The sequence below is a fragment of the Crassostrea angulata genome, chromosome 2 (genome assembly GCF_025612915.1).
Source record: "Crassostrea angulata isolate pt1a10 chromosome 2, ASM2561291v2, whole genome shotgun sequence".
NCBI lineage: Eukaryota > Metazoa > Mollusca > Bivalvia > Ostreida > Ostreidae > Magallana > Magallana angulata.
The window spans coordinates 42,249,498-42,262,981 of NC_069112.1; the positions used below are offsets into that span (position 1 = coordinate 42,249,498).

At 31.5% G+C, this 13,484-nt stretch overlaps 2 protein-coding genes across 4 annotated transcripts in view; one reads left to right on the top strand and one right to left on the bottom strand.

The window, feature by feature from the left end:
- Positions 1-1,321, bottom strand: part of LOC128172390 (multiple epidermal growth factor-like domains protein 10) — a 36,740-nt gene extending 35,419 nt beyond the window's left edge. For all 3 annotated transcript variants that reach the window (XM_052838187.1, XM_052838186.1, XM_052838185.1), the window contains exon 1: positions 1,098-1,321. In XM_052838187.1, the coding sequence (XP_052694147.1) occupies positions 1,098-1,182 (85 nt within the window). In that variant the 5' untranslated portion in view covers positions 1,183-1,321. The remainder of the gene's footprint in view (positions 1-1,097) is intronic.
- The window catches only part of LOC128174352 (multiple epidermal growth factor-like domains protein 10), a 214,972-nt gene that overhangs the window by 89,047 nt on the left and 112,441 nt on the right, over positions 1-13,484 (top strand). The window contains exon 10 of the mRNA XM_052839919.1: positions 9,943-10,233. Coding sequence (XP_052695879.1) covers positions 9,943-10,233 — 291 coding nt within the window. The remainder of the gene's footprint in view (positions 1-9,942; positions 10,234-13,484) is intronic.

Below are 13,484 nucleotides of genomic sequence, written 5' to 3' on the forward strand. Positions count from 1 at the left end.
ACATCTTTCAAGCGCCGACAGCGAGATTCGAACTCACGACGCTAAAATCATACAAGCTTGAAGCACAACGCGTTACCGCTACGCTAAATTAGCCGTTATAATAATAAACGGTATATATATATATATATATATATATATATATATATATATATATATATATATATATATATATATATATATATATATATATATATATAAAACGTAGATATATACGACTGACATCAAGCAATTAAAATTATTCATTTTTCCAAAAACACTTCATTATTGACGGTAATATTAAAGTTAAAGTTTCTTAAAAACTTTTGAACAAATTGATACAACATTTTTCAAAGAAATTTTACATGAGAATCACAAAAGGTTTTTTTTATTGACGCTTGATAAAGAATGTACAAGAAAAAACATTCAATGAGATTTCGTCTGCTAAACATTTCGAGTTTTCGCGGTAAGGCCAAAAGTCTCTCATTTCTTAAAAAGAACATACACCTTTGTTGACTTTTTATTGTACAACAACGTGTTGATTAAATAAACAATCAAATTAATTGATTAATTTGAAAAAAACCCAAAACAAACGCTTGTTTTTCCGGTGATTATTTTTAGGGACTTGTCAACACTCGAACGGCACAGCTACTTATAGCAAAGTACGTCAGTATATTCAACAGTCGGCATAATAATAACAATAGTGTTGTGTTGTGCATGTACTAAGCCTAAATAGTAGTCAGGGTTTGATACATAGTGCACTCGCCTCCGGCGTGTGCACTATGTATCAAACCCTGACTACTATTTAGGCATAGTACATGCACAACACAACACTATTATATAAATAAATGTTTCTAAGAACAACTATCTAATGAACTTCATCAACAATTTTTAGAACATTGTTTCAATGAATTTATAATTTAACTTGATTTAATTACAGTCCAAAATCCAAAAAGTACTGAAATTGTGTAAATAGTTAATATATGAGTGTTTTGTTTAATGCAAAAATCTCATCATAAAAAATAGCATATTTGTACGTTGACAAATGTTTGAAATCGTCAATAAACCTAATAATAGTTATTCACTAAAATAAATGAAACACGAAAACATAAAAAACTTACCATACGCTTGACACAAGGTGACGAAACTGTAACACAAGACCAGCATCGCATTATTAAACAACGACTGATAATTGAATAAAATCATCTTTATGATGCCGGAATGTTTAAGAATCTTGACATTCAGAGCGTTAATAGTAGTTACATGTAACACTTTGCTTATTTACAACAACATGAAATAGTATGAATCAAAGTTCAATAGGTTTGAGCTCAGCCACAGCGCCATCGACCAGCGGACAAAGTAACAAAAATGTATATAAGTATATGACAAAATCCATGTAACAAGGATGTTTTTACGACAGTAGAAAGCTGCATTTATTTATATATTCACCAAAATAAACAACTGTTTTAAGTAGGTTTTCCTGTGTAAAAAAGTTTATTTTTAAGGCGAATATGTTTTAATAAAAAAAATGACTGAAATACAGACTGCCTACTACAAGTGCATGTAACTTTGAAAGGATGTTAATATAGTATCTTACAATTCATAGTAAAGGTTTAAAGTATATACTAATAAATATATTTGTACATTTATTTCATAGTTCAAATGCCATTACACAATAGACGCCTCATTTCTTGAAGTGAATTACATAGATTCTCTTATTATTTTAAATACTATAGCATAATATAATTTTATCTTTTTTAACGGATAAATGTTTCACAAAATGTGTCTAAACTTAACATTCCTATTAATTTGAATAATGATATTGAAGTACTTTTAAGTCGAAGGTGTACATCTTCCAGACAAGCGATAATTTAAAATGAAAGCTTTCTTTAGAGTAAAGACGACAAAGATTTAAATGTACCAAGCAGATCCTATCATATTTCTATAAAACCAATCAAATAAAACAATTTCAACAACTGCGGATGACATATGTCCTGCGTCTAATGAACTATTTAACACTGAAACGGTTGAAAGAGTTATCTTCCCTTGTTTGTATTTTTATTATCAGTAATTATTGTAAATAGTGTAAGTAAAATGTCAAATGATTAAAAGAGTTATTCAATTAAATTTATTGTATAAAAACAAAACAACAAAAACAGTTATTGTAGTTTCTAGTATGATCTGTACAGAAGACTCATGCGTGAAGTATTCCCAAGTGCGAAGTGGCAAGGACGGCTGGCAATCATTGAAATAGCCACAAGGCAGTGGCTAATATATATATATATATATATATATATATATATATATATATATTAAGCACAAAGAAATTCACTTTTGTTGGAGCTACACCTGTGCTTATTAGTCCCCTACCAGTTTCACCGGAGGGGACTATAGCTTTCCTCTGCGTCCGTCCGTCAGTCCGTCTGTCTGTCCGTCTGTCTGTCCGTCCGTCCGTCCGTCCGTCTCTCTGTCCCACCTTTGTTTTCCACACTTTTTTTTTCTTTATGCGTTTGAGGAATAATATGAAATTTGCTTAACAGCTTCAAAATGTCAAACTACAGATCAAGTTTACATTTTTGTAGCGTCTGGTGGACATATTTTCGAGATTTTTTTTTTTTTTAAATTCCAATTGTTTAATGTTCGGGTTCGTTTTCGGGTTCGGTGTGTATTAACTAAACGAGAAAAGTATGTAGTAAGTAATAATATTGTGTATTTCTTGTACATGTACCATTCCTTTTATTGTTTCTAACAAACAAATGAGCTCTGTAAAATAGTATCAAGCATTGTGTTGTAAATGTAACCGACAGGGTTTTTTGTATTATTACAATCGGGTTCGTTATCGGGTTGGTCTGATTCGGGGTACAGAAGTCTGTAAGAAATGATATTCTGCATAACAGTGCATTGTTTTCACAAATTCCTACCAGCAAATACTGAATGGACGAAATTACAGGATAAAATAAAGAGTGTTTTGTAATAGTTATTACAAAAAAAAGTGTTTTGTAATAGCTATTACAAAACGCTTTTACTATGACGTCAAAATGAACTCTGAAAAGCGCAACATATACTTGATGTTATTAGACGTCACAATGATCATTTGAAATGTATGTACTTATGTATCTATGGTGATTGTTCAAAACTCCTGAAGATTATAATGAAACCGGTAGAGTTTTGAATCGGCTTTCTGTTATTTTTTAACATATATATATATATATATATATATATATATATATATATATATATATATATATATATATATATATATATATATATATATATATATATATATATATATATATATTGAGAAATAACCACAAGGCAGTGGTTTACGTATATTTGTATATTTTGAAAAAAAAAATTCTAAATTATAGAGGCACTTGGTAAGTACCATTTTACTCTTCGTTTACATTACCTATAAAACTCGTTACAAATTTGGTGGCAGCGGTGGGATTTTATAGAGACAGGTGACATTAAGACCAGTTTGCGGGAAACACTTGACAAAATTGAGGAACAGCTGATCATTAATCAATCTACGCCAAGTGGTAGCCTGTATGACAAAATGTCATCAAGGGAAGGTGTCTTGCAACTGGTCGGTTAGATGATACATACGAAGGGAACGAGAAACATTGCCCTGACCGATAGTAGGATACATTGGTATTCTGACAGAGGGACAGATAACCTGTATGATCGTGTCTACCAAGGCAAAGAAACCAATTCTACCTACCAATATCAAGGCGTAAGACCAAAAGTTCGCTTTGAAACAGACCAGCTTGACAATTAGAAGGACTATTTGCCAAGAGACAATTTGTTTTATAGAGCCAATGTACACCAACCTTCCCTTAGATGTAAGGTCAAGTTATAATCAAAATGCGTGCACTTATCAATTATAATGTACATATTGTTGTAAGACGATATATTATAAATATGTTTCCTTAAAGTTTTTGTTTTCCCATAAAATTAAAGTGTTTCCTTGTTTATCGTAAACTAAACTGTCAAATGCTTATCAGATAAAAAAAGACATGTGGACGTTTTACATTAACCAGGAAGCTTGGTAAATGTAATGCAATGGTGAAATTTGAAGTATGTTATAATATATTTTTTTAAAGTAAAGATTCATATTTAAGGAGTAGTTCATACATGTAACGCAAGGGCTGTTATCTAAATTTTAACTCGTTAATATGCATTGCAGCTGAAAAACATGACCGGTAGTGGTAGTAGGTGCGTATTATAGTCCATCAGTCTTTTCATAAACGTGACGCTGTTAATTAGAACAGAACTGTTGCATACACTAAGATATATTTTTTTTACAACCGTTTACATTATTTAAAAAAAATATATATTGCAATAAAGACGATATCTTTGGACAGATTACAGTACTCACAACGTTATGTTTTACAATAGCATCATATCGTATCGTATCGTGTGTGTATATAAAGTGTTTCATGAGTTAATCTTATCATATTGTGCGTTAATCATAACTTAAATGACAAAACAATGACATGGGTCAATTTTGTTCAAGTCAGATATTACGGCATTGTATATCCTTATTGCCTATCAATGTACTTATTCAAGGCAATGATTATGTTTATCAATGCATTTATTAAACGCAATAACGTTCTTTTGGTAATTTTATATATGTTTAAAGAAAAACAATTTTTTACCAAATGGATTGACTAAAAACCACCCCCAAAATAAGTCCATTTAAATACACTCAGTCAATGTTGAGTAGATGATCAACTAGCTTATTTTAATTTTAAGGAGATCCACAGACTCAAACAACAAAAAACTATAATAAAAAAGGTTTTTTTTGGTTTCTTTTCATGTTTTTTGTTTGTTTGTTTGTTTGTTTGTTTTGCATTTCTTTGATGAAATGAAATGAAGTTATTGGATGTGTTCTACTTGTTTGCAGTACAAGGTTTGTTCGATATTTAATAAGTATTGAAGCACAGCGCAGTAAGGCTTTGCGCGATTTTGTAGTTGATGATACTCTTAAAAAAACCCATTCGATACCTTAAATACGATATAATCACTAGGTTTTTTTCGTTATTGATTAGTTCCCATTTTTTATGTGCGTCTTTTAAATAAATTGCACCAATTCCTAATTAAGAAGTAAAAACTATGATAAGAAACAACTTGTTACATGTGTCCCAAAGGAAAACATATATCGGATAAATATTTCTTTAGGAAATGATATTGCCCTGGTTCTTAAAATGACTTGACATTTTTGAAATCAGAAGCGAAATATGATTTTAAAAGAAAAGATGAAAAGGAAACTGTGACAATTTATGTATGAGTAGACTAGATTGGATAAAAGACAGTTGATGGACATTTAATATATAAACATTTTTTTTTTTATTGAAATAGTTGGCTACGCTCTACTATTTAACAGTTCAAGGGTTATTCGATTGAAATGTATAGTTACACACAGCGCGATAAGGCTTTGTTCAATTTTGTTGATAATGATATTCTTGCATTAAATAGATCTAATAAATTTAATAGTTTTACTTGTTAATTGATTCGTGCCATTTTTTCTGTGCGTCTTTTATACAAAGTGCACCAATCCTTAATTAAGTCTCAAAGTTCAAGAACACTTCAAATAACTTTTAGAGGAGGTTGTATGCAAACTTATAAGAACATTTTATTAATAAATGTTCATTTCCTTAAAACAATTGTTTAATGGGTCAAAGTTTGAAATTAATTGGCATTGTTCGAGTCAGGTACTTAAAAAAAAACAACATTTAGATTAATTTTATGAAGTACACTTACAACAGGATAAAAACCATTTCACGTTTAGCAAGATAAATTAATTGCAGACCCTTGAACATGCTCAAGTGTCTATTACGAGAGCCTCAAGGTATTGAGTTTGCTTTTCAATTTCAATAAATTATATTTAAATATATTAAATATGCTCCTAAAACATCATGTTTTATAAATTTTCATTTCATTTTAAATTACATTTTTCCCCCAAATTAAACGTTTAAAAACATGTCTTATAATAATGTGTCAATGCTGTTCAAACATGTATTTGTTCTCAAGATTCAGAAAAAAAAAACCTATGAGGTAATTAATATGTTTTTAATTTCATTCTCAACGTAACTGAAAGGAATTAATGGCATTTAAAACAAAGTGGAATTTCATGCAATTAACAAAATGCACTCTGAGCGCACGGCGGCCGCTTAAAGAAACGGTGAGTACAGACGGAACGGAGTTCAAAACTGTGAACGATGAACGTATGGTGAGCGAACGCTGAACGCACGATAAGCGAATGGTAGGATAATGCAAAAATGGTAAAGAAGAACGTTTCTAGAACTGAAACCATCATTCTTATTTACCGTCACTTTGCATACAACGGATACATTGTATAAGAGAATGATTTTAATCGTGTTTCCGTTATTTCCACTTTCGTGGATTTCCTTCTCACGGTCTTCTTTACCATATTAATATCAAAGACAATGGTGTAAATGAACAAATCGATGTAATTATCATATAAAATGATATAACAAGCAATTCAAACTTGTTTGTGTTATAGCATTTCTACGTTTATGCATTTCCTTTTCACAATTTGTTTTATCAGATCAAATATTAGAGAAACGGATATAGCCATTTTATTAATGTGTGTAAAATGAAACGTTGTATAACATAGTTACTCATATTTGTTTTTGTCACTTTTAGATATTGTTCTGTTGAGTGCATTTACTATAGTCCCTTGTTTTCTAAAAAAAAAAACATTGGGAACGATAATATTGATGGGGACCCATACATTCAACATTAAACAAATGTTCAAAGAATGCGAAGACGAAGAATAAGATTTTTTTTAAATTCCCTGAACCCCGGGGATCTTTAGTACCACCAGTTAATAAAACATGTATATGTGTCTTAAGGCATAATTAAAACTAGTTATACATGTCGTTGCTAATCGTCTTAATGAATGTGTATTTCATAAGTTATAATTAGATTACATTAGATACGCGAGTATTTTTGTCTAAGTTGTGCTACATTATCTGTCTTTTTTTAATTTAATACATTTACTCCTCACGATATGCTATATTAGATCAATATTATCTCGACGTATGTAACCAATCAAATGATTGTTTGTGATAAAAAATACTTTCACGCATTGTTCCTTTAAATGTGGCTATGTTGAGTGTTCTGTAGTTAGAAAACCCCCACAAACTATGGGAATCTAGTGTCAATATTGTGTCAATACCCTGGTGCTATTACAGAATACATAATACTTACATGTATCTTACATGTATCTTAGAAGTCCGTTCATTCCTGAGACAAAATAAAAGACAAATTAGTTTTCACAAATATGTGGGCAAGTTTAAGGTGATTGGAAGTAAAAGGTTAATGCATTGTTTCAAGTCTTAACCATTGTCATAAAGAACGATTGATCTTTGTTTTCTCATACAATGATTGCAAGATATGAGGGCATGTCAGGACCAGGTTAAGGTGTGCAAGCTCAAAGTCACCGTTACGAAATGTATTATTTATGTCAAGGCCATGGAAAATGGAGCTGTTGACACAAATAATGGTTGTGACTAGTTAATGTGTTGTGCTCTTGAGCTTTGGTCATTATAAGAAAAAATGGTGCACCAATTACTTTCCATAAGAGAATACTTGAAGTTTTGTTTTTTAGCGGGGGTATCAATGACCTTGGTCACATAACCTCTAAAGCACGTTTCCACTGAAACCCTAGCAATCCTTGATACTCTCTTCGAACAATTTGAATTAATATCAGTTCTGGCTCCCGTGTAACCCGTTACTAGCAAAAGAATGATATATATATATATTGCATCATCGGAAGTAGCATTTTTGATTTTAATTGGTTTATATTATTCTAAATCATCCCGATTATTTATCTTAATCCTTCCTTTACTACGCAAAAATAGATGGCTCCAAGTTGCATAGTAAACAAACGAAACACTGATCTGATTTAGCTCTGTAAATACTTTGTATACCTGTACTTTGCAAAGCACAAATGTGCACTGAATACCTTAATATGCAACACTTATTTCAGTCTATAAAGGTGAACAAACTGAAAGGTAGTCAAAATATCCAATGTACAATGAATTGTTATTACGTTTCTTGATATTTCAACGATGACAATGTTAATCAGCTGATTACTACATTTATTATGGACGGAACATTATTTTATTAGACATATTTTGAATTTAAGAAAATCATTTCCCAAGTTGTAAATGTAGAGTATCTGTAAGCTTCAATTTTCATTCAAAATGCCTAACTGGCTACTGCACATCATATTAATATGGTTAAGTCCAAATTAATTATAAAGTGTACTCAAAAATATTCACAGACCCACCTCTCTCTCTCTCTCTCTCTCTCTCTCTCTCTCTCTCTCTCTCTCTCTCTCTCTCTCTCTCGAAGTTCTGTAATTATTTTGAATCGTTGAATATGTTCAATTATACATGTACTTTTCGTCTAGTATTCTAAGAAAATATATATTTTTTTGCATTATGTAGACATTTTAGCCTTGTAATATGTTTTGGCTCAATAGATATTGTACTAGACATTTCTTTCCTGTAATTATTTCCTATTTTAAAGTGTCGATGGATGTCCCGATCAGCTATTCTACATAGTAGTTGATTTTTAATTTCAATATGTGCATTTTCTTAAAATTATGTTAATAGTGGTTTTTTTTACGTGGGACTTTTGGCTATTTCAAAGGCTTATGGTAAGCTTACATAAACATGATGTCATCTTACTTTGCATTAGTAATAAATAATAGTTTTCATAAATTGTAATATTTATTATTATTTATTTATAAACGTAATACATAGACTCGGTAATTTTGTAAAGATTGACGTGCATGACTGCAAATCATTTAGTTATATCTTTTCCTTTTAATATATTTTTCACTTAAGGCATATCGTGTTCGTTTGTGGTTGATTATTGCATGTTAGTTTTGTTTTATGTCGACCTACATTTTAACTTGGTCACTGAATACAGTCATAGATCATGTGCTAAGAATGGTGATTGTGAACCTTTTCTATTTTTATAGAACTTAAATCAATACACAAAAACCACCACATCGAAATAAGCTTTTGAGAGATATAATGAACGTGTTTGGCTAACAAGAGTCGCAAGTATTTTTTTCATAATCAAGGGTGCTTGTTTATAATGTTTGAGTTTAAGTCATCGGAGACCAGTGGTAACTTGGCCAATCGTTTCACACATTCATGTTCCCTTGCCAATCCTTTTTATATTACTAATTAGATATTATCTGAAGTTTTTGTATCCGGTAATTGTATTCATTAATTTCCGCATGAAAGAGTAACTGTGAAATATATTCCGGCATAATCATATACGTTGTAGAGTATAATTAAACTTCACTAGATGTATTTACCTATAGATATGTTGTCCTTGTTTTTATTGATTGTAGTGTTTGCGATTTCACGGGCGTATGGTGAGTTTTACATGCATATAATGCAATCGTCATTTGAAATATAATTAAAAAGCTAGTATATAATGTAATATTCCCTTTCACATAAACAACATTCTAATTGAGTCGGTTATCTACCTGTAGTGTTCATCACTAGTATGTTATATACGTTGCATTATTAGTTCACTTATTTCCTAAATATTGTTTGCTTAGTATTTTCACAAATGACATTTAAATTTTATTACCGAAATAAATTGCTTTAAAAAACTATTTTAGATAAACACATTAGGATAAACAATATCATCATTAATTTTGGTTTGGTAGAGTTATTCATATGAAATAATGTTTTTGATACATTCAGGTTTTTATGAAAAACAATAATTTATAAAATTGGACTTTTTATAACATGAAATGACAAGAACTGTTCGGACAAATCAAATAAAATCCCACTTTAATTGGTTTTGTTTATGAAGATCGTTCATAAGAAAATGTTAGTTTAAATGAACCCACTAATTTTTGTAAATGTAAATAATGTTGTATATATGGGGTTGTGTGTTTGTTGACAGTTAACGTTGCCCTCAATAAACCAGCATACCAGCAGTACCCAAACAAACCAGGTGACTACAGATATGACGCCAGTAACGCTGTGGACGGACGTAAATCTGACCTGAGCTGGTACAGTGGTCAATGTGCTGTATCAGCGTCTTACAAACAAACAGCCACCTGGTGGGTGAACCTGAGCAGCATCCACAGTATCCATCACATCATTATCTACTTCAGGACGGACAACCTAGGTAAAGTCTCAGTCATTATGTATCTTGAAAATGATATATTTTCTAGTGTAAACCAGTCATCACGCATATACGTATTTTTATTTACATGATACCATTTGGCTTTTATCATATTACTAAATCGTCATATGATTATCCCTGTTAGTTTGAAAGACGCAATACCGAAAACAAAAATTTTGGTTTTAGTGTAATAGAAACTGGAGAAAATTAAACTGTTTCAAGGGCTGCAATGAACATGAACAGTAACTAAAACAAATGATCAAACACATTTACAATTTTTAAATCAAAATTACCAAAACAATTGAAGAGAAAATTAGACATTGAATTAAATAGTTTGTTTAATTCACTTTATAGATATGTTTGTTCATGTTTTAAAATGAGATGATATGCAAGGAGTCTTTTGATGTAAGGTTTGCAGTTACACGGAGATCACTTACATATTTGCAATGTGACTTAGTTTGAAATAATAATTTAGCAACACCAGATAACACATATACTAAGATAAGTTTTTCATGAAATCTGTGGGTTTTGAAGGGGTTTGATAAAGGTGTTTTCGTTTCATTATAATATTCCATTTATTGTTGCATTTTATTTTTAAACAGTTCATTATCAATTAATAGTAACGAATCATGAAATTATTTTCGATCATTGTTGGTATGAATAACACTTATAATAGCCACATACAAAATACAAATAGTTTTCACGAAATTAATTACATTTCCTTAAAACGAAAGGTTGATCATCTTGCACTTTGTGCTTCTGTAGTTATAAAACGCGTCCGACAAAATAATTAACAGCCTTAAGTATAGTGAACAGAATGGTATGTACTTTTGATACAGTACCTTAAATTTCAAGCCTAAAACCTGACCTTTAGGTTCTGAATCTCAGTTGACGATTTTGTCAATCTTGATACAGCACAATGTATGAAAATACATCAACGCATGACCTAAAGTTAAAAAGTAACGGTATGGAGTTTTCATTAATAAAGATTCGTGTATTAACGAACATGTCCAATGCTTTCAAAATTATACGACAACCGTTCGCGCAAAGTTTTAACGAAGCAGACTTGTTCCTCATCTAAAACCGCAATTTATCGAATCATAGCAGGTATACAACATAGAAATCAAACGATAGTCTTTGTGTTAACCCTTTTTTTCCAGATTGTACTTCAGTATACAGTAACCCCCTAAATGCAGATTAACACAATAATCGTACATATATATTCAACATCAATATCCGACATAGCGACCAGATAAAATTACTGTATGTAAAGAGATGATCCTTACAATCATGATATACTTATTAGCGTGTTTTAGAGTGACACTTGATTGTCAGTTTTAAGTTTTACCTACTGTAAATAACATAGTTTTTTTTTAAATTATGAGCCACAATATTGTATATGTTATTCTTTAAAATGATCTTCGTGGCTCAAAAATCATGTTATTCATTAAAACAAACTAAGAGACAGTTAGGTAAATATTATTTTAAAAAATGATCTCTGTGGCACAAATATCCTGGTGTTTTTTTTAAAACGAACCAATGATGTCCAATATTAGATGTTGTGTTAAAAACGGCGCTAGCACGATAAAGAAACCTTAGCACAGTACCTAGCCTTAATACAGTACACAAAATGGACACCGTAATATCAAAATAAATAAACACAAATGTCAATTCTAGATGTTTCGGTTGTTGTAGAGTGACAAGTTTTGACAGTCACACGCATCCATACATTATCGTCATAACTGACGTCACGTGTAATAAGGGTTCCACTTGTCTATTCTTAGAATAAAAATACGTCGAACAAAATGGCTCCTAAAGGGAAAGACCTGTCAACAGAGCAAAAGCAGACGATTGTTAGTATGAGCAAAAATGGATTAAGTATCCGGAAATTTCATAGTTGATTGGAATTAGCCCAAATACTGTGCAGAAGGTGTTCAAACATAATTCTGATATAGGTTCAGTGGAAAACAAGGAAAAATCGAGAAGGAAGAGATTGGTGTCGGACATGGGGGGGGGGTGTTTTGGAAAGATTGGTTCTGAAAAATCGGCGGCAGACTTTGTCAGATTTAACCAGTGTTTTTAATGATTCTGTACCTGAACAAGTTTCTAGCAGAACAGTTCGACGTAGATTGAAGGAACAGTGTTATCACCGATGCTCTGTTTCCAAGAAAATAACGATATCAAAGTACAATCGTCAATCCCGAGTCTCCTGGCGTCGGTCTAAATTAGTTTGGACAGTTGAAGAAAGCTGGTAGAAAGTCATCTTTAGCGATAATATGAAAGTTGTTAACGGCAAGGACAGGAAAGTTCATGTTTGGAGGAAATATAATTAATCTGGAGTGCGATTTTAACCCGCATGTCTTGGTATGTACAGCAGTCACTCCCCCCACTCTGGCATATCAGCCATGTTGTAGGGTTGTTTATCATACAATGGCGTGGGAAATTTGACCGAAATTGAGGGGATTATTACTTCTGAGAAGTATATTTCTGTTTTGTATAACGATTTGTGGCCAATTGTTGCGAAATAATTCAGTGATAGTCCGTGGATGTTGCATAAAGATAACTGCCCCGTACATCAGTCTAGACAGACAGTTGCATGGAAAGATGAAAATTATATAGATACACTTACATGGCCAAGTCAATCACCAGATATTAACATTTTTGAAAATGTATGGAGAACAATTAAAATTCGTTTAGAACACCGCTTACATGAAATCAAAAATAGACAGGACTTGATTCGCGTTGATAAAGACATATGGGCCTCGATCACTTCCGACACTATAAAAAATCTGTACACGTCAATTCCTAAAAGATTAAGGGCTGTAATAAAGGCAAAGGGATATATTACTAAGTACTGATAAGGTAAGATAAATTTTCTTTTATTCGTGTGAAAATATAACAAACATATCTTCAAAGTGTGAAAACGTTTTACTGACACGGCCGTTATTTTGCGTACTGTATTATGGCCAGGTACTGTATGTATAGCTCCTGTTAATCATATGAATTTTTTTTTATAAGGGTCAGATATGAAAGGGGTAAGGAATTGTGGATTAAATTGAGAAATTTTTAATGTGATCTCCTCACGATGGTTATCAATAACATTATATTTACTGTGTACCTTAAGGTTTTTATTGCGGTTCAAGTGATATTATTTATGCCCCCCCCCCTCTTCGAAGAAGGGAGGGCATATTGCTTTGATGCTGTCTGTCGGTCGGTCCATCAACATTTTCAGTTCATTTTCTTCGCAGAGGATGAACATATTGAAATTAAATTTGGTATACAGGTTAATCATGGTAAAATCTAAGACACGTTCGATA